At 38.8% G+C, this 24,971-nt stretch overlaps 1 protein-coding gene across 8 annotated transcripts in view; it reads right to left on the reverse strand.

Annotated features, from left to right (window-relative positions):
• The window catches only part of LOC104590281 (protein FAR1-RELATED SEQUENCE 5-like), a 40,981-nt gene extending 18,606 nt beyond the window's left edge, over positions 1-22,375 (reverse strand). For 3 of the 8 annotated variants that reach the window (XM_019196487.2, XM_010248874.3, XM_010248875.3), the window contains exons 1-3: positions 22,111-22,351; positions 21,860-21,950; positions 43-2,220 (exon numbers count right to left, since the gene is read on the reverse strand). In XM_019196487.2, the coding sequence (XP_019052032.1) occupies positions 43-2,218 (2,176 nt within the window). In that variant the 5' untranslated portion in view covers positions 2,219-2,220; positions 21,860-21,950; positions 22,111-22,351. Of the gene's footprint in view, positions 1-38; positions 2,221-21,859; positions 21,951-22,110 lie in introns of those variants that run through there. The other 5 variants (XM_019196489.2, XM_088899244.1, XM_019196490.2 and 2 more) reach the window with 3 other exon arrangements.
• Positions 22,376-24,971: the final 2,596 nt, after the last annotated feature.

Below are 24,971 nucleotides of genomic sequence, written 5' to 3' on the forward strand. Positions count from 1 at the left end.
AAGAAAACAAAATTTGTGAATAATTATTATATTTATACTCACCCAGCTTTTGAGAAAGTAAAATTGAACATGTACGCCTTGTGTGCCCTGCCTTGTTACAATGCCCACAATTTCTTTTCTTTACCTCATCATTAGTCTTCAGTCTCTTGTTACTAGGATCACCTTTTGTCTGAATTATGGAAGGATCATGAATAGGTTCCCTAACAAAATTCCAAGACTGAGGAGGTGTAGTGCTTCTCTCACCTACTTGATCTTTTGAAACTGAACTGGTTTGTACACTTTCTAAGCTTTCCACCAATTTATGTATGCCAACAATTGCCTGTTGAAATCCTTCTAATGATTTTGACCCCAAGTAACACAAACGATTGCACATGTTTGTTAGCTCAGCATATCGAATCGTACATGCAAATTCAGGGCTTATTTGCATGGTGGAGCTAAGGTTATTTAACTCAATACCAGATCTAGCATGTTTTGTCCATCTTTTCTTAATACAACTTGCAGGAATATCTCTAAGTTGCTCCACCTTAAAAACAGCAATCATATGCCCACAAGGAAACCCAGTCCCTTCAAACACCAAGCAAGAACATGTTGCTTTTTTCTCAAGAGCATCATATGAAACTGTCCATGAATGTTCTGGATGTAAAAATTCAGAAATAGTGTGAATATGATGATGTTCGCCATGCCTTTGAGTTTCCGCTACAAAAAAACTTTGTTCCTTCTTAAGTTCCTTACAAAACTCCACATATGAACTCTTAGTATATGTGGCTCCCATTTGAGCTCGATAACTTTTTAAATGATCCTCAACAACTGGTTGTGTCACCATTGATTCAAAATCCTCTCTTGCCTCACGAGAACGACTACGCGATAGAGCTAATTCAAAATCATGGATGAACTCAATAAAGTTATCTTTTACTTTCAAATATCGATTACAATATGCATTCTGACTCTTACATCGTTGAGTGCTCCTCATTCCTGCAAAAAATTGGCCCCTTAAGTATGCTTCTGCCCAATGTTTTCGTTTACCATAGATCTGATTTATCCATTCATGTTCACTTAAATTGTATCTTGCTAGCATTTCCATCCATGCAAGCTCAAATTCTTGAGGTGTTCCTTCTAAATTCATGCATTTGTTAAACTCCTCAACAAAGCCATCAATTTTCACATTCGCCGATGCATTCCGACTAAGGTGCCATGAGCATAATCGATGTTGACATCCCAAGAATACCTTTTGGATTGATTTAGCCATTGCTATATCACCATCGGTGATAACAGAATTGGGAATTTTTCCATTCATTGCTTTCAAGAATGTTTTCAATGTCCATTCATATGATTCAGTTGTCTCATCCGCTAATAAAACACATGCAAATACAATTGTCTGGTGGTGATTGTTCACTCCAACAAAAATGATAAGTGACTTATTATAAATGTTAATCTTACAAGTTGAATCAAATACCAAAACATCACCAAAGCAACAATAATCTGCACGAGATCTTGAATCTGCCCAGAATAGATTATCGAGATGCTTTTCTTCATCAACGGTATATTCATAAAAGTATCCAGGATCGTCCTCAATTTTGGATTCCATAAAATCTAATATTGTTTCTTCATCCCCATCTTTTACAAGATCTCTTTTTTCTGAATCAACAAAATCTTTTACAAGATCTCTTCTTTTAACCTTTACATTCTGTCGAACAGGAACTAGAGCCTTGTCAGCCTCACTTAATGCTCTATGTGATTTCATGAACATTGAATTAGGGGTAGGTGCAAGTTCATGTGTATGTTCAGCAACGAAGTCAACCACCACCAATTTCTTCAATGTTTTGTCATATTTAACACGAAGAGTCGCATGACAATCAAATCTTGTTAAGCGTCGAGGTGGCCGTTGACGATTTTCACGATTAAGGTATTTTTGGCTCCTATGTCCTTCAGCAGCACATACAAATCGTTGAGACAAAATACATCCATCAACAACTCTCTTATCATCTCTCCGAACACTAAACCCTATCTCCCTTGCATATGAATTGTAAAATTTCCAGGCTGCCTCAGCATCTTCAAATTTCATTCCCATTATGTCTTCTGAAGTTAATTCTGCCCATGTCTTCTTAGAGATTCCATCAAATGAATTGCCACCTAATGAAGCATTACCCTCCATTGCACATGACAAGTCAACGTTTACATCATCATTTGAGTTATTTATTACTTCTTTACCTCGATCCATACCTAACAAAAATAAAATTATCAGTTAATTGGGTGAGAATTTGTCAATAAAAATATCCTATAAAATACCAATATATAAAAAAAGGCCAATATCTACATGAAGTAAAAGACAGATGTGTCCTTTTTATTCCCCTAACCCCAATATATTATGCTATCTATCTATCTATCCAAAAGACAAGATATAAGTAGAAAAGATATATTATCGGCTCAATCTACCAAATAATGCATAAACTTGAAACATGTGAATATGGTAATACAAGGTAGAGAACAAAAAGGTGCAGCCTCAATTTGTCCAATACAAAGTGAAAATCCTACTCTATCCTAGACATAGAACCAAGTGGTAAGATATGAAAATGAAGAGAAAGAAAATGCAAATATTATATTAAAATTACAAAATTAAAGAGTTTATCATTAGAAATAGCGATTTCAAAGACAGGACTCAACATTCCCAAATTTCAGGACTGAACATGTTAATCACATTGACTACCCAAACCTAAAACATCATAGGTGCAAAGAACCAAATTCATCAGAGATCACAGAAGGCAGCAACCATGCAACAAAACACACCCCAATTCTGGCCACTGATTAGAGAACCAAGGATCCCTAGTAAGATGGTTATGAATTAATGATTTAACAACATAATTCTATTTATGAAAGAAAGCAAAACTTATAAACAACGCACTTGCTTCAAACATCAATTCCACCTTTCTGTTATTGATTTTAAGGAATACTATAGATTATAATTGCAAAAACAGGCAATGTTATCATTAAGCTCAAGTTTTAGATAGAGGAAAAATGAGTTGAGCACCACAAAGGAACAAGGTCTTTTAAGAAAACATCAAATATTGAACCAGAAAGAATAAACAAACCAGGGGTTGTTGCTTAGTGTAATGGTAAAATCTCATGCTGGCAAGCACGAGAACGCAGGTTGAAATCTGCGAGCAGCCAGTTAGTGAAAAAAAAAAAAAAAAGCAAATGTTAGGACTGGATCCAGTCTACCCCTTCGAAGACCCCAGATATCTCTAGAAGCAACATGGGTAATGGCCTTTTAAAGAATCAATAACATCTCAGTTCATGTTTATTGCACAAGAAGCTAGAACAGAAATTATTTCAGCTCCTAGATTAGATGAACCATAAAATATAGTTCAGAAAGAAACAAAATAAGAATATTCATGCTAATCGCTTGGTAAAAGGATCAGTAAATCAACTTTATTCATTAGTAAAAGGAGAGGTTTGGATCTGGAGCCCTTGGAGTGTGTAATGTGCAGCAGGGATGAAGAGTCAACAGGTCAACTGTTTCCACATTGTAGAGTTGTGGGTCTCTTGTACAACCATTTATGTAGGCTCTTCAATGTTAGTCCAAGGGATCTATTCAATCTGTTCAAATCCTGAAGCTAGCACACCTAATCTAGAAGGGTAAGGTGCATTGGAATGATTCCTCTTGTAGCCCAGTTGGGTTATTTGAAAAGCAAGGAACTAAAGAGTGTTCAAGAACAGGGGAGGAGATCTGAGAATGAGATGGTGTGTTGGGCTGTGGCCACTGTACACTCATGGCTGTCAGCTAATGAAATTTAGAGTTCCACACCACGGGTTTTTTTAACATAGCATACTGTTTAGTTGATAAACAGGCCTATATTAGAGTAATATTTTGGATTTTTTTCTTTTTTCTTTTTTTTTTTTGGATGGGGGGGGATTGGTTTTAGTTGCCCTAGTTGATGTATAGTTTCTGGTAGTACATGTCTCGAACATGGTTTATACATAATCTATACATGTAATCATGGATCATTTCAGTGGAAGCTAATAGAATACCTTACCGTTTCCTCGAAAAAGAATTTATTCATTAGGCTACATCTAGAAATTACAAAATGCAGATAGGCAGTTCGCATGGATTCTTTTTTCTTTCTCTATCTCTCCCTCATTTCTCTCTTCAGAAGAGGAAGAGAAATAACAGTGGGGATTGGAGCAGCCCAAGCCCAGAGAAGATGCACCTTTATTCATCTACAAGTATGGAGAAAAGAGAAAGGGAAAAAACAAATCCTGCCAAAATGCATTCCCCCAAGCATTGAGTGATTCACATTTATTACCACCAGCTTTTACTTCTCCATTTCATTTCATATCCTGCCTGAGAAAGGGAATCTGCTTGGAATTAGAGTGACAAGACTAACAATTGTGGTTCCAGGGCTTCTTATTTGATCTGTGGAAACATCAAATCCTCCAAATCATCTTCAACCAGCATGTAAAATACCACTTCATTTAAATCTTTCAATGCTTGTGTTCTTCTATTTGTCAATTGAGATAATAGTGTTTCTTAAAACAAAGGATCAGTAGTTAAGCAACTCCATCTCTATGTAATACATCTATTCCCTGTTTTAAGTTGCAATATCTTCTGTATTGCTGCTGCAGCTTAAATAGTAACTAGTAAGACCCTCTATCAATACACCTACAGTTGGCCCAGATAGCATGTGTCATGCAGGGCATGGTAATCATAACACACAATTGGGTTTACAATGAATTTGATGACCAAAATATACTATAGATGTTGTCTAGGTCAATCTCAATGCTTCAATGGCATGATTCACTGCTGAAGCTTTTGCAGCAAATCCATGCTCATGGCGTAACTTAAGTAGTGCCCTACTAAAAAAAAAACTATCGGAACTTATATGTAATTAGTGGATAATCCTTTTTACAGGTATTTTCAAACAAGTTAGAAATCTGAACAGGCTTAAAGTCTATTATGAGAGGAGTGCTGTTTGAACTTGTAAGAAGGTGATGGTTCTTGATTTTTCATGATATGTCAGGGATACAATTCCCTCCCCCCCCCAGAAAAAACAAAACAAAAAATAGTCACAATATGTCAGTTTTGGTTGTATTAAGTTCCTCCACAGCTCTACATGAACATCTATTCAGTGTTGGGTTCGCATTATACCTAATGAAATATTCACGATTAAAAAAATAAAAGGTAGTACTGATTCCTGTTGATACATATCTATTTTACACATGACAGCAAAGATCTTGGTTCATCCAAATTATGTCACTGCAATTTTTGCCCAAAGTGTCCAAGATACGTGCCTCTATCTCAACAAAGAGGATTATGGTAGCTGATGCTACAATGTTGTGAACTCAAAGTTTGAAGATTCTTTTGGGGTCAAGAACCCACCCATCTTTCTGCTCACGCCAGTAATTCTGGCATGCCACCCTTTCTCTATTAAGCAATTCTCTCTCTCTCTATAATTTTCTTAAATCAAACCATACCTTTTTGTCAATCATTTATTAGAGTGCCATCCTCTCTAAAGTTGAAGTTGGAAAGAAAAGGTGAAGAGAATGGAAAAAGGACAGAGATAAACAGAGGAAATTATCAGAGATAAAGGAGAAGGCGAACAGTCAGATTGAAGAGAAAGACGATGAGCTTGCTTCTTTTAGTAGCAAAATGGTAAATTTAAAGAAAACTTGAAGGTTGGGTAAAGTAAATTCTGAGAAACAACATAGCAGAGAAGATTAAAGATTGTAAACAGAAGGGGAGTTGAAAAGTTGTAGAAAGAGAAGAATTAAATTGAATGGCATGTTCTCCTCATAAGTCAAATGATTTTTCATGGGGCCCACCTCTATAAGAAAAAGGGAAGCAAGACAAATTAATAGCTCAGAAGGGGGTTTAAAAGCTAAAATGAACAAGGGTAGTTTTGGAAAATTGGCTAAAAACAAATGGAGAAAAGATATTCAGGAAAGAAGAAGAGGAAGAGATTCTATTTGGGTAGTTACCAAGTTCCAAGATCAATGGAGAAGAGAAAAATGTTAAGAGATTGTGGCAGCCAACTTTAGTGTTAAAGATAAATCTAAAAATGATAGAAGACCAAAAATTGGTGGAGATGAAATAATGGAGAAAGAAAAGATGGTTCACAAATGTTTTTCCAATGTCCAAGTCTAAGCTGACTTGAAATAGCAGGGTGGAGGGAGATGAGTCAAAGACAAGAAGATGAAAGTCTTCAGTTAATACAGAGCAAAGGAGTTGATGGTAGGAGTAGGGCAGAAGCTAGTGTGATCTCCTCTAATAATCACACTAAGGTGGATGAGAAAAAAGATGATGCGGGAATAAATAAGATCAAAAAGGTAAGATTTCCTAATCCTAATTAGAAAAGAGTGAGGATGGAGTCAAGAGATTGGTCTTAGTAATAGAGTTTTGAGTGAGAGGTTGATGGATTGGAGACAGAGATTGACAAGAATACTCTAGCTGAAACAGAAAGTTTTCTGCACTTTTGGAAAGGGACTTGCAAGAAATTGATTGTGTTCAAGAGAAGGGAGATATTTTTAATAAAAATGAGAGTATCCATGGTGATTCCTTACAGAGTGGGAATGTGTAATGAATAGGGTGATACACTAGGTTAGAACAATGGGCATCTTCTCACATCTATGTTTTGATGATATTTGAAGAAACTGAGGCAAGGTGGCGAGAAGCTCCTTAAGAAAGAAGTGGTAACCTCCGACTGTTGACTTGACCAAGCTAAACTTTGATGGGAGAAACCTTGGTAATTCAGGCCCTCATGAATAGGAGGGGTGTTTTGAACAAAGATGGACATATTGTTGCATTGTTCTCAGGTCCAGTGGGTTTGGGGGACTCAATCTGGGCTGAATTCTTGGCAGTAATTCAAAGGCTGCAGATAGCTAAAGAATTGAACTTGAATAAGCTGATTGTTGAAGGTGACTCCAAGATAGTGGTGCAATGACTATAGAAGCCAGAGACTATTTGGGTGTATAGGAATGAAAATAAGAATTAGGAAAAGCTATTGAAGACAATGAGAAGAATTAGAGAAGCAAGAGATAGAGGCTGAGGTGAATTCTAACAAAGTTAGATACATGGAGAAGAAGATTGAAATCGAAAAATTAGTTGAGTAGGAAATTATAGTAAAAACGTTGGGACTTTTTTTCTTGGGAGGTGAGGATTTTGCAAGAAGAGCTTTTTCTTCTAGTTGGTGAAGAGAATCAAGCTGTTGCCAATTCAATACTTTGGAAAACATGCAAAAGAAAAGACCTTATTTGTGTTTATCCCCAAACGGGTGTATTTATGTAAGGTGAAAAGTGAGGACTGTTACCATTTGCTGATATCTTGTTCTTTTGCTGCTAACATTTGAAATTAGGTTTTCATGCTATTTGCCAATTCAATACTTTGGAAAACATGCAAAAGAAAAGACCTTATTTGTGTTTATCCCCAAACGGGTGTATTTATGTAAGGTGAAAAGTGAGGACTGTTACCATTTGCTGATATCTTGTTCTTTTGCTGCTAACATTTGAAATTAGGTTTTCATGCTATTTGGCTGTAGGTGGAATTTGCCCTCTGAAGTAAAGCTGCTTTTTGAACCGCATGCCTTAAGGAAGTTGACAAAAAGAGGGAATTTAATGTGGAAGTGCATGAGAGCAGCTAGTTTGTGGACAATTTGGAAAGAGAGAAATGCTACTTAGATGAACTAGAACTTCTGCTGTGTAAACTGAGAAGAGATACACAGGTTCGATGGGAAGGAGAGAGAGGACAAAGAAGAGTGGAAGAAGAGAGGAGGAAGAGAAAACGGGGTTTGCATAGAAGACTGAATGGGGTTTGCATGTTTAGAACCCGTTAAGGAACCCTGTTAATGAGGTATATTGCTCTACGGATTGCATCCCCCCAGAAGCGTATGGGAACATTGGAGTTGAGCATGATGTTGCTGGCTACCTCTAAGATATGCTTGTTTTTTCTCTCAAAAACCCCGTTTTGCTGAGATGTGTAAGGGAAAGTGCTCTGATTAATGACCCCACGATCAAGCAGATAGGATGCCAAGGGTTTTGCAAAGTATTCCTTGGCATTATCAGATCTAAGAGTTTTGAAATTGGTTTCAAACTGGATAAGAATCATCTGATGGAAAGCCTGAGTTAGAGAAGGGACCTCATACCGAGAGTGCATAAGGTAGACCAATGAAAAGCGGATATAATCATCAACAAATTATAAGAAATATCTATACCCCCCCCCCCCATGGTGGGAGTATGATATGGTCTCCAAACATCGGTATGCACAATCTCAAAAGGAAAGTTGCTTCTTTTATTACTTAAAGGATAAGATGATCTACTGTGTTTTGCAAGCTCACAACTTTCACATTTTAACTCAGACACTTCTACTGACTCAAACAAGTTTGGAAAAAGACTCTTCAAAGACCCAAAAGATAAATGACCTAAGCAGTTGCGCCAAAGTATAATCTTACTATAAAACTGTGAAACAAACAATTTCCCTACTTCCTTCTGCTCCCCCTATGAATGATCAAACAGGTAGACTCCATTAATCTCACGGTCAGTCCTAATCACCTTCTTCTTTTCTAGATCCTGAAAAATACATCGATTAGGGAAAAAGGTTACCGAACAGTTTTGATTTTTAGTAATACTACTAACTGAAAATAAGTTAGCACTAAATTTGGGAACATGCAAAACTGAGGATAGGATGATGGTATCTGACAATCTGATGTCTCCCTTGCCAGAAATTGATACAAGAGAGCCATCAACAATGGAAACGTTGTCTCTCTCAGAGGATAAACAATAGGTGTTGAATAAAGTAGATATGCTGGTCATATGGTCTGAAGCACCTGAATCTATTATCCAGAAAGGTCTAGTATTACCTACGACAGAAGCATGGCATGCAGTAGCTCTTGTACATATATGAGCAAGGGCTGAAGTAGGCTGAGCTGGTGTAGTAGCTGAAGATCCAGAAATACCAGCTTCCTATTCTAACTGTATCAATGCAGCTCGAACAGCTACCAAGCCATCCAAGGATGTGGTTCTTGTGCTAGAAGAAGATGTATTATCAATATTAGTTGTTGTATTGGCACTTCTCTTCTTGTTTCTGAGTCTGGTTGGCATTAGGTGCGGATGCAACTTCCAACAGGTCTCCCTAGTGTGTTTGGTATTCTTGCAATGATCACAAAAATTATCTTTTTTGTCTTCCTTCTTAACTTTTTTTTTCCGTTTCTCCTCCAGCTTGAATTTTGTTGCTGCCAATGTTGCTTCTATGGGTTGGAAGGATAGCATTACCTTCCTCCTACTCTCTATTAGACAGTGTATGCCCTTAACTCCAATCAAATTGATGTACTTATTGACATTTATTATAAATGAATAAAGTGCATAATTGATTCATGTTGTTATGGTGTGTTTCTGTGTAATACCCTTAAATTGGATACTTAAGAGACTCGTGTTACTTTAAAATCTTCACAGTCGTTGGATAGATCTGGGGAGGTTTATCCTGCCAAGTTTGACACTGATGTGCTGCCAAGTGGGTTGGGGTGGCTTGTCTCAGCTGCCAAGGTGAGACCTGAGGCACATGTAGTGTGGGTTTTCTTGAAACCCTAAACCGGACCAAATTCCAGTATTGCCCTAGACCTTGGAGACAGATGGGAAAAACTAGAATGTTAAACCTGACCCCTAGACTCGATTATGGTACTGCACTAGGTGTCGGATTGGGTTGTCTTTGATATGCTAATCAGTAAGATCCTTAGCGAAGGTCAAAACCTGTGTATGTTGGGGCAGTCCGAGAATTCACCGAAGTGGGTGATCGTAGTGACAGGACCAGCCCCTTTGTCGGACAAAGTGAATGATCGGGGAATGCACTCTCTCTTATGGAAACCTAAACTGCCGATAGTTGATTTCAAACTTGTTGAAATTTGTTTTGCAAAATATATTTATATAGAGATATACTTATATATTATGGTTTCACAAAATGATTGCAAAAAGGTTTTAATTCCCGGGATCCATGTCAGTAAAGAATGCAACACTGTACCTTGCAGCCGAGGGAGAGGTCCTCTCTTGTCGGGCAGTGTTTGATCATTATGGGCTGAGAGGTTAACTGTAAGACCATTTAGGGATAATAAACTTTATGGGCTAATCTCACATCTGCCCACAGTCCTTGGGCCTTCATAAGATGACTGGACCCAAGGATGATTTAGTGTAAATGTTGGGCCCATTAAGAGCTCATACTAATAGACTCAGGGGTTCATTGTATTCAGCAGTGAATTCGGCCAGACCTTGTAACAAAGACTGGGCTGAACCCATGTGGCTGATGTGGAGATCAATGATAGGGTCTCACGCCATACAAAGAGAACCAAACTATTCAGCACTTAAAGGGAAGTGAGCCTAAAAGCTTAATGGGCCTAAAGCCCAATTTGAACTAGGCTTAATATGATTAATTAAATAGGGGGCGAATCCAGGTATGGATCAGCATAATAGGATAGGAGGATAACTCTTATCCACTTAAAGAGTCCAGATCCAAATAGAGATTTGGATCAGGAAACTTTTAATTTAATTAGGAGTATTTGATCTTGATCTGTAAATAAGATAAGAGATTATCCTTATCACTTAAAGAGTTCAGATTCAAATAATGATTTGGATCAAGAAACTCATAATCTGATTAGGAGGTTATCTCTTTAAGGGCTATACAAAAGGAGGAGGGCGAACTAGAAAAACGGTTACACAGTTCCTCTGTTTTCTACATTTAGTTCTCTCTCCTACTCTTGCCACCCTACCCTATCCAATTTCCACCTCTTGGAGTGATCAAGATTGGATCTTGATATTGTTTCTTGCTGGAAGAAACAATCTTGAAGCTGTGCTCACTACCCTATTCGATTCTTGCTGAAGAACCCCTTGCTGATTCTTCCTCACCCTAAGCTATGTCATTTTCAGTGGAGGAAGGATTTGGTAACCTCTTTGGGCATGAACACCTACGCTGGGAGGAGCTTTTTGCGTGGATTCCGTATCAGGTATACCTCTCCCTAATCTTGGTTCAAGATTTGGTCTGGTTTGCTTCAAGAACGAACCTTGAAAAATGTAGCTTTTCTAAATCAGGGAATAGGATTCCCGGAAGTGAGAAAGAAATTTTTGAAATTTCACCCAGCCACCCTACATGGTTCGGCCATCCATATGATGGATCTCCCTTCCCTTCACTCTCTTCACTGTGGACTAATGAGTAGGCCTGAGATAGGGTCACATTCTCCCTAGTGAGAAGTTGCTATCTTGTAATGTCAAAATTTGAGTTTAGGCCGGCTAAGAACTCGAAAATCCTGTTTGTTTCAAGCAGTTTTCTACATGTTGTTGTAGCCTTCTGGCTTTCCCATTCAATGGTTTCTAAAGTGATCAACCTCATGCCAAAGGGATTTTAGGGTAGAAAAATATACTGATATTGGCCTCTCTCCTTTTTTTTTTGATCAATAACACTTTCATTAATTCATCAGTAGAAAATTTACAAGTGGAAGACAAACACACTTATCTTCCAAGAGTCACAAAGAGCTTCAAGAAAGGAAAAAAAAAATACAAAGACACTAACGTTATATTGGCCTCTCTCCTTACTTGAGGTTTTTCACCTCACATTTTAGTTCATAAGCTCTAGCAACATTGAGAGGTTGGGAATAGGTCTCCTTCATGCTATCCCAAATCTCCTTGATTGTTTTAGCCCAAAGATAATTTCGGCTGATGTGGGGCTGTATAGAGTTGCATAGCCAGGTCATCACCAAGTAGTTCTCTTGAACCCATCTTGAGTGAGATACATCCTCCTTGGCTGGCTCTTTTGTGTCTCCAGTTACATACCCTAATTTTCCTCTACCCCCCAATGGCCATCTTTGCCGATGGGGCCCATTCCAAGTAATTTGTTCCTTCAAGCCTAACAGTGGTAATCTGGAATGTATTTTCAGTCATTACCAGTTCCAAAAACTTCCCCTTGAGCTTTTACTTCACTTCCAGCCTTTTCCATACTGAGTAGATCTCAGAATTCCAAGAAAAAGACTAATTTTTTAAAGAGAAAACAATCTGATCTCAGCAAGAATAAGTACTAGAACTCAATTTCAGTTGATAGTTTCTCTCTTAAAAACTATAACTTTAACCAAAAAATATCAGATATTAACAGTCTAGATGCTGGTTTCAGCCAAGAACAAGACCCAAAAGGATATCTTTTATAAGTCCAGAATTTGACCTAGTGCACACACAGTCGAATTCTTTCAAAGAAAGGTAATCTCAATCAAGTATTTACTCCTGGACTATACTCAGTCCAAAATGCACAGTTTAAGATCAAGACCAGATCCCCTTTTTTAGCCGATCACTTCAAGAAAGTCTCTCAGTCAACAAATTCAAAGAAAGGTTCGTAGGGTTAAGAACAAACCCTAGAAAAAAAAAAGATTTTTTTTCTCTGTCGTACCTTCTGAAAAGAGATCAACTAATTTTTTACTACTGCTGTTTCAAGAAAGGAAGAGATCTTTCCCAGAAAAAACTCTGATCACCTCCTTTGATCTTGATAAAAAATCCAATCTTGAACCTTCTAACATTCTCTGATTCTTCCTGATTACCAAGAATCACTCTCCAATCTTTGGACAGCTGCTAAAGATCTCTGATAACCTCCAAGAATCAGGCAAAGACAACTTCTTTCTATTCTTCCAGCCTTAGATGATTCTTATGTGGTCGGCTGGGATAAATTTCACATGAGAAACCCTAGAACATGGCTCTCATACCAACTTGGATGAACTAGAACTGTTGCTGTGTAAACTGAGAAGAGATACACAGGTTCGATGGGAATGAGAGAGAGGAGAAAGAAGAGTGGAAGAAGAGATCTTGGTGGTGCTGCTTGCTATTTGGTTAGACTTATAGTAATGGTAAGACCTTGGTTGGTTGAGCAGTGTTTGAGGTAGGGGTGAATGGGTGATCATTTTCAGCCTAGTCAGCATGGAAATTCCGAGCTTGGGCCTAGGTTTTGTGTTCAGGCCTGGACCAGGCCCCATACTACAGACCTTTTCATAGTTTCATATCTCTTGATTCCCTCTTTTAATGATAAAGAAATTCCACACCCTAAATGTCTCTCTAGTCTCTCCTCTCATCTTCCTCTCTTCCATCAGTTCATTTACTGCTATCAACAATGCTGGAAGCATGCTGCAACCAAGAGATCCAAGACCAATAAACTCTATTGAAGATACATGGAGTGTTACTTCAATATCCACAACCATTGTTCATATAAAGAATGATTGCAGTGACACCGGTAATGAGGGTGTTGCTTTGATACAAACTCTAGGTCCAGTTCATTTCGAGCACTAGTCATTTTGATATGTCACTAGGTCTTATATCAACCAAACCTTAATTGGGGAAGTCAGTCCAGAAGGATAGAGAGAAAGAGAAGAAGAAACAGAATGAGAAACTTGGCCTTGATTAATGAGTGATTGAATCATCATGAAAAGTAGGGTAAGGTAGGGGAACCTTGGATAAGAAGGTGCGGTGAAGTTCAGGAGAAATGGAAAGTTTTGTTCAGGCAACAAAATGGAGAAGAATACTTCAGTTGGAAAAGAAGAAGGTCCTTATGGAGGAAATAACAAGCAGAGGGAAGAAGCTATTGAAAATTAGGGAAGACCGACGAGCAACTATCATAATGGAATCAGAAGTAGTGGACTGGTTTAAAGGTTTCATAGATGGTCTTCTATTTGCAGAAAGAATACAAGGGTGGGGAAATGAAACGACAAACAATGGGAAGAGGTTCACAGTAGAAAATAGAAGGAATAGAATTGGAGGATTTATTTATTTTTTTGATAAATAAATGGAGGATTTATTTTACTAACAGAGTTCTTTGGCAAAGGGAGAAAACAGCTAGTATGCCTTCCGAAGGGACAAGCTAAACATGGGTGGAAGATGGTCACAGGTGCACTTGATGATTTCAACCAGAAAAAATGGGAGTTCTCGAATACTGAAGAGCAAACTATGAGGAAAGAACAAAAATCAGAGGAGGTAAGTGAGAGCCAAACTGGGAAAGCAAACCAAAAAGATTACTCCTATAACAGTACTTTCAACAGATACGAGTTCAAAAGTAATATGGGATGGAAGGAATGGGGACTGGTTTAAGAGGAAAGTTGTGAAAGTGAAAACAGAGGTTAACGATTGGGAAGAAGTATTGCAAATCCTACTGGAGATGCTTCAGCCAAAGGAGAAAATCACCCTCATCCCATTTGAAAAGAATAAGGCAATACTTGACATGGCCGAACTTCAGACTGTGAGAAGAATCCTTGAAACCAAACTTGGCCAGATTGCAGTGGAAAATTGGTCGCCCTCCTGTAACAAACTGAACATCTCGCAGAACACCATAGTTATCAAGATTCTGGGATTACCCTTCAACCTCTGGCAGGAGCACATATTCCATAAGATAGCAGTGGCCTGTGGTGGGGTCTTGGAAGGTTTTTGCATGCAAAACCTTCAAGCGGCAAAACTTAAAGTTGCAGGTGTAAGATTGGAAAAAATCCCAAGAAGTCTGGACATCTTTGCAGATGACTGTTGGAGAAAGGTGTGGTTAGCGTCAGAAGTCAAAGCAAGGCTGTGGAACAGTTCGGAGGTAGAAGAAGATGATGATGTGGACTGTTGGAGGCCATGTGGCGAAAGCTGGGTGGACTGCCCGAAAGGTCAAGTTGACCAGGCATTTATGGAAGCTGAAAAGTCGGTCAATAGATTAAAGGAGAACTCTTAGCCATTTAAGGGAGATTTTTTTAAAAAATGCGAATGGGATCCAACGGCCCAAAAGAAATCCTATGCTGAGGTGCTGCAATCGAAAAATGGGCCACCTCACGCTCAATTTACAAAGGCAAATGAAAAGTCGGGCCCAGTCTACATAACCCGACCCAGAAGTTTAATTTGGGCCAAGAATTTCAAGTTGGGTCACGTGACCCTTTTAAAAATCATGCGCAAAGGTCCCTTGTGCTGATGGGGGATGATGATTGTGGTCTATCATCGTCCCCAAGTGTGCCTATTCACTCGGCTCGTCCCCAAACAGGAGCGGTGATCAGAACCCCCCCCTCCTCTTCCTCCGGCTGCGGGAAAGACTTTGGCGACTAGGTTGAAGCTGCAATGGAGGCCGGCAACTGAAGATAACTCCATGACACCTGAGAAGCCGAACCCTCGCTACAATAGGGTCTCGCAAGGAGACTCTGAAGATGACTCAGATTGGGAGGCGTTAAGAGATGTGGAACAAGACGATGGTGATCTGCTATCAAGTATTGGTAGCATCAACTCGACAAAGACCTGTAACCTTATAGACTCTGAAGCTTTCGGAACTGAACTGCTCTTCTCTGAAGATGCTGGTACAGAGATTCTGGAGATACAGGATTCGGGAGTTGGTATCCTTACTGCAGAAAGTGGAAGACAGGAGATTCAGAGAGAGAAGAAAGTAGATACAAATCAAGAACAAAGACAGGACTGCAGCTTTGTGGAGACGGGTATACATTGCAAACCGACCTTGGAACACTTGAGGAACAGCTCCCCCCAGCTGCGCAGGTAGACACTGTACCTGAACCGGAACCATCTGGATTTGTCTTTGGAGTAATTGGTGAAAACCAGATTCAAGATCAGAGAGTCTCTTCCCCCCTTCCTCTCAATCCAGTTCTTTCTTCGCCCCCACTTTACTGTCAAAACTCATTTGGTTTTGATCCTTGTAGTAACCTTCAGCCTTTGGATTTTGCAGTTCCAGCTGTTGAAACGTCACCGGTGGTGGATAATGATCCATGTGCAATAGAAAAAGAAGGTGGGGGAGGAGGAAAAGACAATGAGGAGAAATTGTTTTTTGTGATGGAATTGGAAAAGGATGCTGGGGGAAATGAAGTTATTGCAGGTACCCAAGAGAAGGAAAAGGAAGACTGTCATTTAGTTGAGGGAGAAGAAGGTTGTAGAGAGATAACCAAAGTAAAGGGAGAGGAACAAAAAGAAGCCAAAAGGAAGTTCGCCAAAGGAAATGTCTATCATAGAAAGGGGGTAGAAGATGATAAAAAAAGAAAGAGAATAATGAATGAGGTGGAAAGGCTAACCTGTGGTGTGTCCTATAAGAAGACTGTAAATAGGAAAAGGGAGAAGAAAAGAGGAGAACAGAATTTGGGATTGAGTTAGGGTCAGGGAAAAAAGAGTGAAACGAAATTGTTTTGCTGGAATGTAAGAGGTTTAGAAAGTGAAAAGAAAAGGAGAATCATCAGGAATGTGATAAGAAAGGAGAGACCAGTTATAGTCATGTTACAGGAGACAAAGCTTTTGGATTTGGACAAAAGGTGGATAAGAAGTATCTGGAGTTGCAGGGGTCTAAGTTGGTTCTTTGCCCCGTCATGGGGTGCCTTGGGTGGAATCCTTACAATGTGGAAGAATGAGGAAGTTGACTATTAAGAGGAATTAATAGAACAATACTCAGTATCAATAAAAGCCAAGAGAAAGAGTGATGGAAGGGAGTGGGTGTTGACTAATGTGTATGGGCCAAATTCATATAGAGAGAGAAACTCATTTTGGGGAAAGCTAGCTACAGTCAGAGGCATATAGGAGGGTCTGTGGTGTTTGGGTGGGGATTTCAATGTAATAAGATATACAAATGAGACAAACAACCCCAACCAACCCTTAACATCTAGTATGAAACACTTCAATTCCCTGATTGAGTCCCTGGAACTAAAAGAGCCTACCTTGTTACAAGCCTCGTTCACCTGGTCAAATCTCCAAGAAAATCAAGTGTGCTCAAAACTGGATAGATTCCTGTTCTCCATTGATTGGGAAGAGTTGTGGGGCACTTTGACACTAAAAACCCTACCTAGAGTAACATCTGATCATTGCCCTTTAAGCCTTTACCAAGAAAATCTTATTAGTGGCCCCACACCTTTTAGATTTGAAAACATGTGGCTAGAAGTTACAAATTTTTTGCAAAAGGTAAAAGAATGGTGGTCAAAAGATGGGATAAGGACTAGAAATAAAGTGGTGAGATTCTCTAAGAAACTAAAAAGATTGAAGGAAAAGGTCAAGGAGTGGAACAAAGAGGAATTTGGAAAACTTGAGGTCATAAAGGAGGAATTAGCTAGGAAAATAGAGGAAGTGGACCAAAAGGTGGCCCGAAAAGAGTGTGGGGTGGAGGATAGAATAGAAAGATGGAACTTAAAAGTGCAATTGGAAGAGATTCTAAGAAAACAAGAGATTTTTTGGAGGCAAAAATCTAGATGTAAATGGCTTCTGAAAGGGGATGGAAATAGTCTTTTCCACTCTCTAGCAAATGGGAGAAGACGGAAAAACCAAATTTCCAGTGTAGAAGTGGATGGAAGAGTGATAACTGCAAAAGAGGAAATTGAAAGATGCTTTGTGGATCACATTAAGTCAATCCTAGCAACCTCTGATTAAAACATGGCAGAATTGGGAGATTTACGTTGGGACAGAGTGCCAGAATCCGAAGTTAACCTCATAGAAAGAGCCTTCACTATTGAGGAGATACATGAAGCAATATTCTCGATGGATAGATCTATAGCTCTGGGGCCGGATGGATTTTCAATGGCTTTCTATCAGGATTGTTGGGAAATTTTGAAAGATGAATTAATGGATGCATTTGTGGAGTTCTATCAAGAAGGAAAATTATCGCTTGGAGCAAATGCAACTTTTATTGCTTTAGTGCCAAAAAAGGAGGCCAAAACCACTAAGGATTACAAACCGATAAGTCTAGTGGGTAGCTTGTATAAAATCATTGCAAAGTCCTGGCTAGTAGGTTGAAGACTGTATTGCCCTATATTATCTCTCAGAACCAAGGAGCTTTTGTAGAGGGGAGACAAATTGTGGATCAAATCTTAGTGGCAAATGAGTGTGTGGCAGCTAAGAGAAAACATGGTGGCAAAGGTTTGATTTGTAAATTGGACCTTGAAAAAGCTTATGATATGGTGGATTGGTCCTTCCTGCTGAATTTAATGGAAAAGATGGAGCTAGATGAAAGATGGAGGATGTGGATTAAAGAATGTATTAGCTTAGCACATTTTTCTATTCTGATGAATGGAGTAGCAAAGGATTTCTTCTAGGCTAAAAGAGGACTAAGACAAGGTGACCCCTTATCTCCATTCTTATTCACCTTTGTGGTTGAGGTTTTGAGTAGACAAATCACCAAGGCTGATCAAGAAAACCAGTTTAAAGGTTGGAGGATGGGTAGATCAGAAGTGGTGGTGTCTCATTTGCAATTTGCTGATGACATAATTATTTTTTGTGAAAGTTGTGATGAAGCCAATTTAAGGAATCTAAAAAGATTGGTGGATGAATTTCAATAGGCCTCCAAATTAAAAGTCAATTGGGGAAAAAGTTGTATAGTCGGAATCAACATTGAAAGCGGGGACATCCAAGCCATGGTAAATCTATTAGGTTGTAAAGCGAAAAATTGGCCTCTAGAATACTTAGGTATGCCCTTGGGTGGGAATCCGAAAGCTAAAAGCTTCTGGAAACTGGTGGTAGAGAGGTTCATGAAGAAGTTGGCAATGTGGAAGAGATAATATTTCCTTGGGGAGAAGAATCACCTTGATAAAATCAACCCTTGCAAACCTTCCCACTTATTTCCTTTCCACCTTTAAGATACCGATGAAAATAGCTAGGAAATTGGAGAAGATTATGGGGGACTTTTTGTGGGAACCAGGTGATGAAAAGAAAGATCATTTAGTGAAATGGGAGCAAGTTTGTTACCTTAAGGACCAGGGTGGATTAGGTATAGGGAACCTAATAAAGAAAAACAAGGCCCTACTAGGGAAATGGCTGTGGAGATTCCCTTGTGAGGTAGAAAGGTTGTGGCACAAGGTCATTAAAATCTTACATGGTGAAGCAGATAACGGTTGGGATGCAAAATTAGCCCCCAATGCAGCTCCATCTTCTCCCTGGAAGGCAACCTTTGAGGTATTTCCAACCTTTCTTCAATTTATCAAGTTTGATGTTGGTTGTGGCAACAAAGTTTTATTCTGGGAAGACCTTTGGGTTGGGGATGTGCCTCTTATGTTCAATTTCCCAAACCTCTACTTTTTATCAAACTATATAAACAAACCTGTTGCTAGGTTTGGTGTGCTTTCAGAATCAGGGATTTCTTGGGATTTTGGTTTTAGAAGAGGGTTGAGGGAAAATGAGTGTGAGTCTCTAGTGTTGTTGATTTCAAAACTTGAGAGGGTCTACTTGGACCAATCTATTGCTGATTGTAGAGTTTCGTCCCCAACTTCTAATGGTTTATTTTCCTGTGCATCTTTCTTTGGTTTGCTCACTCATATTAATCCTATGAGGGTGAACTTCCCAGTGAGAGAAATTTGAACTAAACCGATCTCTCCAAAAGTACATGCTTTCTGTTGGGAAGTGTTCCTAGGGAAGGTAAACACTTGTGATGTGCTACAGAAAACGAGGCCAAACAATTGCCTCTCTCCTCATGTGTGTATCCTTTGTTTGGGATGTGGTGAAACTCTAACCCACTTACTATTATCCTGCTCTTTTGCTTCTGGTATTTGGAATGTTGTTTATTCTCTCTTTGGATGCAGATGGGCTCCCCCACAGGATGTGGTAAGTCTATTCAGCCCCTCTTTCCTGTGTCAACAGAAGAAAAGGGGAAAATGCATATGGAAGGCAGTGAGAGCAGATACAGTATGAACTATATGGGAGGAAAGAAACCTAAGAATCTTTTCAGGAAAAAGCAAAACAAAGGAGGAAGTTATTGAAACCATAAAAACCAAAACTACACATTGGGTGAAGACCATGGAGATATTCAGAAACTACTCCACGAATTAGATACTAAGAAATTGGGCTGAAATTGCACAAACAGATGTATCCAAAGTTCTTATAAGCATGGAATGGAAGCCACCAGCACGGAACAAACAAAAACTGAATTTTGATGGGAGTTCTCTTGGCAACCCTGGAAGGGCTAGCATTTGTTGTTTTTCTTTCAGGCAATAAATATACCCTTTTTTTCTGTTTATGAAATTTTATTTTATTTCAACATATGAACACCTATATGTATTTTTGAAGACAAAATAAAATTTTATTAAATCAAAAGGCAAATACAAGGAAGGCGATAAGCAATCACCCGAGGGGAAGCAAAAAACAGAGACCCAAGCAAGGAAGCCCCAACTGCCCAAACCCAGACCTGACCAACCAAAATTGACATATTGCAACACTAAGGCAATGTGTTGCAATGGCCCAACCAAAATTGCAACACTAAGGCAAAACCCACCCCTCCTGACCCGACCAACCAAAATTGACCCCTCCGGAAACCCACCCCTACTGCCCAAACCCAACCAAGATTCCCACTCAATGGCCCAACCAAAATGAAACCCATATGTATAAAACAATTTTTAAATCAGAGTTGCATATTGAGTTTAATATACCTGATCTTTGGTTCTACTAATTTTTCATAATCTCATTAGTAATTTAGTATAAATGTTTACAAGTTAAACAGGTACAAAACCCGAAGTATTATCACAGTGTTCTTAATGAAATTATTTTATATTTTATTGTTTTTTGACAAAGAGATAGGAAACAAAGAAAACTGCATTAAGCAGAACGGATGGGGAAACAGGATTCATGTAGCCAACCCCATATAGTTGGGATAGGGCTTGGATAATGATCATGATGAGATAGGAAACCAAGAAAATTCGGGCTTCTTATCTGGTGTCAGTTAAAGCTGAAAGGTACTTCTTTGTATTTATTTTCTTCTTTAACCTTGTTCTCCTTTTATGTGTATGACTTAGAGGTGTAATACCTTCATAGTTCTGTACCAGTAGCATTCATCATTTACAGTGTAACTTCTAATCTAAGGGCTTCTAAACTGGTGATTTTTCTTCTACAACTCTAATATAAAGCTTTTTATTGGTAGGAATGGCAAAGAGCAGCATTCTGGCCATAAGTAGGAAATGGCAAGGTTGCTTGTTTTGGGGGGCTAGATTAGATCTTCTTATATACCTCTGTACTATGTACCACTCAATGGGTTGATATCTTGACCTCTACTTCAGAACCATAACTATTTTGTTTCCCCCTCTCAATTATTGAGAGATTCCAATATACAGTATAATATGAGGGATTAACACTTTTCATTTCATGTTTCTACTTGAAGGATATGCTGATATGGCACTGTTTTTATTGGGGCTGTTCAATACAAAAAGGTCACATGTTCATGCACATTATATCAACTAAGACTTTGGTTTGACTTTTGGAATTGGTTGCAAAATTGATCCCCTTTGGTTGATGCACATTACATCAACTAAAAATTTAGAATATCATGATAACCAAAACAAAACTAAATTGCCTTAAAGAATGGAAAAGACAACAAAATTAATTCCGAGGCCAATAGATCCACATTATCCAAGTATAATCCATTGTAACTTAAGTCCACCATTTAATGTCGAAGAGAGCTAAAATGCATCCATAACATAAACTCCAAATTGCCAAGGGGGCGATGGACAGGGAAAAACAGATAGATAATACCCTGTCTCTAAAATGATAACAATGACAGATAGAGGGATCAATTCATGATTGTAGTTCAAGACCTGAAGATGAAGAAGGACAAACCGCTTTTTCTTTGAATATTCTCCCTTAGTTGAGAAGAACAGTAAAAACAATGTGCTCATCTGCATATACTCTTTGAAGTAACTCTATAGACCCTAGAACTAAGAACGGCCAACAAAGAGTTGCTCAACACGTAAGATCAAGTTGTGGGAAGGGAAGGCAATAAAATGCAGGATAAACATGAAATAATGATGTGCAGATGCAAAACCTCAACTCAAGTCTCTAACTCCAAGCCTAAAATAATCCACAAAACTCCAATTCTCTAAATGCAGGTGGTTAACCTTAGTTTCAAAACCTCATGAACTTAATAGTTATTTGTACGGATTCATACCTTTTGTTCTATGTATGGTTCACGGACTTGAGAAACATTGAAAATGAAACCCGTTTCTATTACTTCTACCTCTGCTCTCTAAGCTCACCTACTGCAAAAGAAAAAATGGGAAATTAAGATCAGAAAAAGGTAAGTTTGTCCTCTGAACACGATGTATTGTAACCCTTGCAAACACGTTAATCAGGAACAAAGAGAAGGAGATGGGGCTGCTAGAAAGGGAAAGAGTTGAATATCTGTTTTGGGGGGGTTACCAGAATCTTCCGTTAGAAGTTTCAGCCGGCGGGGACTTCTGTTTACGAAGAATAAGAGAGAGAGGAGGTTGATGGAGAGAGAGAGTGGAATATCAGGGGAGGATTTACCAAAACCTGCTGGCGAAGAGGAAGGAGTTACGCCCAACGAGAACGAGAGAATTTTGTTCGGGGCACTGCTTTTTCGCTTTTTGTGCCGCGGGCTTTTTTAATTTTGATAGTGCCACATTTCTCACTTGGAATGGAACGAGGGGGAGAGCACTAGAGCAGGAGGAATGAATGATCTAAACAGTGCTCAAAATGTGGCCCACGGCGAGTCAACTTGAACGAAACACCATTCTTCTTCGGCATTTTCTATGATGCCGGAAGGGTATGAAACCGGAAGAGATTTGACCAATCAGAATTCTCCGTAAATTTTGATTGGTTACCACTTACCACTTCTATGATACCATTGATTGGTTATCAGTTACTCATGCCTTCAACGGCTAAAATAAAGTAATATATAAAATGTGAGTCATTTACTAATGTACCCCTTGTAGTTTTATAGATTTATTAAATTTATCTATAATTTTTATTTTACTGAAATGTCCTTATAATTTAAAACTGTTATTTCTTAAACTACTCCTACTGTTTAGTTAACAAATTTTATCCTTATTATTTAACTATTGTCTTAAACCACCCCTATTATTTTTGGCAATTGTCATCATCATTAAGCATTGACATAAAAATATAAAAAATCATATTTACCCTTCGTTATTTTTCATATTTTCAAAATAAAATAAGATATCAAATTTACCCTCCAATCTCAAATGTCGATCCTTGCTAGTAATCTGAAGACTGGTAATCGAGCAACAATCACAAACACCTCAAGCCATCGATGAGTCGATCAAGTACAAAGAACTCTCCATTTTCTTCTTGAATCAGAACTTTGCATTTTTTACCAAAAACTGAAAGAGATGAAGCCTACCCGAGACCAAGATGGTCACAGTACCCACACGCAAGCCTTCTCAAATATGCTCCTGGCACGGCTCGTGGGATGGCGACAAGGGCATGTGTGGCCACGTATTAAGGTTTGTTGGAGAACAAGTTGTTTCGATTCAGACATACTTGTAGGAATGGATTGGGCCATCACCAACGGTGTGGATGTGCTATCACTCTTTCTCTCTTTGCTCTCTATCTCTCTCCCCCTTTCATTCTTTTTGTTTATGGCTGCCATCACCACAGCAACTTCAAGCGGCAATAGCAATGGTCACTCTCTCTTTGCTCTCCATCTCTCTCCCGCTTTCTGTCTGTCGCTGCCATCGTCGTTGCAACTTCAAGCGGCAATGGCAGTGGTATCTCGCTCTCTCTCTACTCCTTATCTTTCTCCCCCTTTCACTCTTTTTGTCCATCGCCACCATTGTCATTGCAACTTCAAGCAATAGTGGCAATGGCATTTTTTTTTGCTTGTTCCCCCAATCTCTCTCTCTCTCTACTCTCTGTCTCTCTCCCCCTTCATTCTCTATAGCGGCATCTTCATAGACAATCGGCCATGCCATTAGTGGCCTTTGAATCGCGATCCTAAGGCTTGGTTGTTATTACTTTTGTGGGCTATATGTTACCACGGTTATTATAAAAAATGGGGCTCTCGACGGGTCTTGCCCCTTATGCTTGTCCCAACTTCTGGGGTAATCACTTATCAGGATTGCATTCTTTACTTCATACTATGGTTAATGATGTGTTACTGGCACCATCGATGGTTGCACCTGTTGGATGGTTTGCATTGAGGGATATCTAGAGTTGTCTAGGACTTCCTAGTGTGAGTTGGGGAATAAGGCAAGGGCTTGGGGATGCCAGGTAATTGCGATGTACTCTAAGGTCGTAGATGTGCTCCTGGAGTTTTTAAAGCCTTCCTAAGATTGCTATGGAATGTAAATGCCCTCCTGAGTTGCCAAGATCTTCTTAGGGTTTCTAGGGAATGTAAAAGTGTTCCTAAGGTTGCTAGTAGGGGTGAGAAAAAAAAAACTGAACCGACCGAAACTGAACAAAAAAATCGGTTAACCATACCTACTAGTATACATATATTTCTATATATTTTTTATATTTTTTAAATATTATAAATTAATAAATATGCATTATATATATAAATATATATTTATAATATATGATATATCATTTATTATTTAAAATATAATATTTTATATATATTTTTATAATATATATTGTAAAAATTAAAAAAAACCAAAAAACTAATGAACTGAACCAACGGTTAACCGACTAGCTTCGATTTGGTTTCAATTACCAGTTTTCCAAAAATCGGTAGTACCAGTTCGGTTCAAAAAAAGCCCCACGGTTCGGTTAACCGAACCGTGAGCACCCCTATTTTCCAGGGCCTTCTTATGGTTGTTAGGGAATGTGGATATGCTCTTGAGGTTGCCAGGGCCTTCCTAGGGTTACTAGGGAATGTAGATATTCTCCTAGGGTTTCCAGGGCCTTGTTAGGGAACGTAAATATGCTCTTGGGGTTGCTAGGGAGTGTAGATATGCGCTTGGGGTTGCTAGGGAATTGAGTTGCACCTAGGGTTGCTAGGACCTTCCTGGGGTTGCTAGGGAATTTCAATGAGTTCCTAGGGTTTCTAGGGCTTATTACAATTGAGGTGTCAGCCTGGAGGTAGTGCTCGAGTCTAGTAGACCAGGCCTGTAATGAATAAGCCACCTTGGTGATTAGAAATTGTTGCTTAAGGCTTCTATATGATGCTGCCAAAAATATGTTATCAAGTTACAAATATGTGACAGATGTGTAAATATCTGCTCAAAACTTATTTTAAAATTTAGAAGATCGAATTAATGTCAAATCTTCATCATAAAAAAGTTAAAAACAAAACA

This window comes from Nelumbo nucifera, chromosome 2 (assembly GCF_055504915.1).
Source record: "Nelumbo nucifera cultivar China Antique chromosome 2, China Antique-T2T, whole genome shotgun sequence".
NCBI lineage: Eukaryota > Viridiplantae > Streptophyta > Magnoliopsida > Proteales > Nelumbonaceae > Nelumbo > Nelumbo nucifera.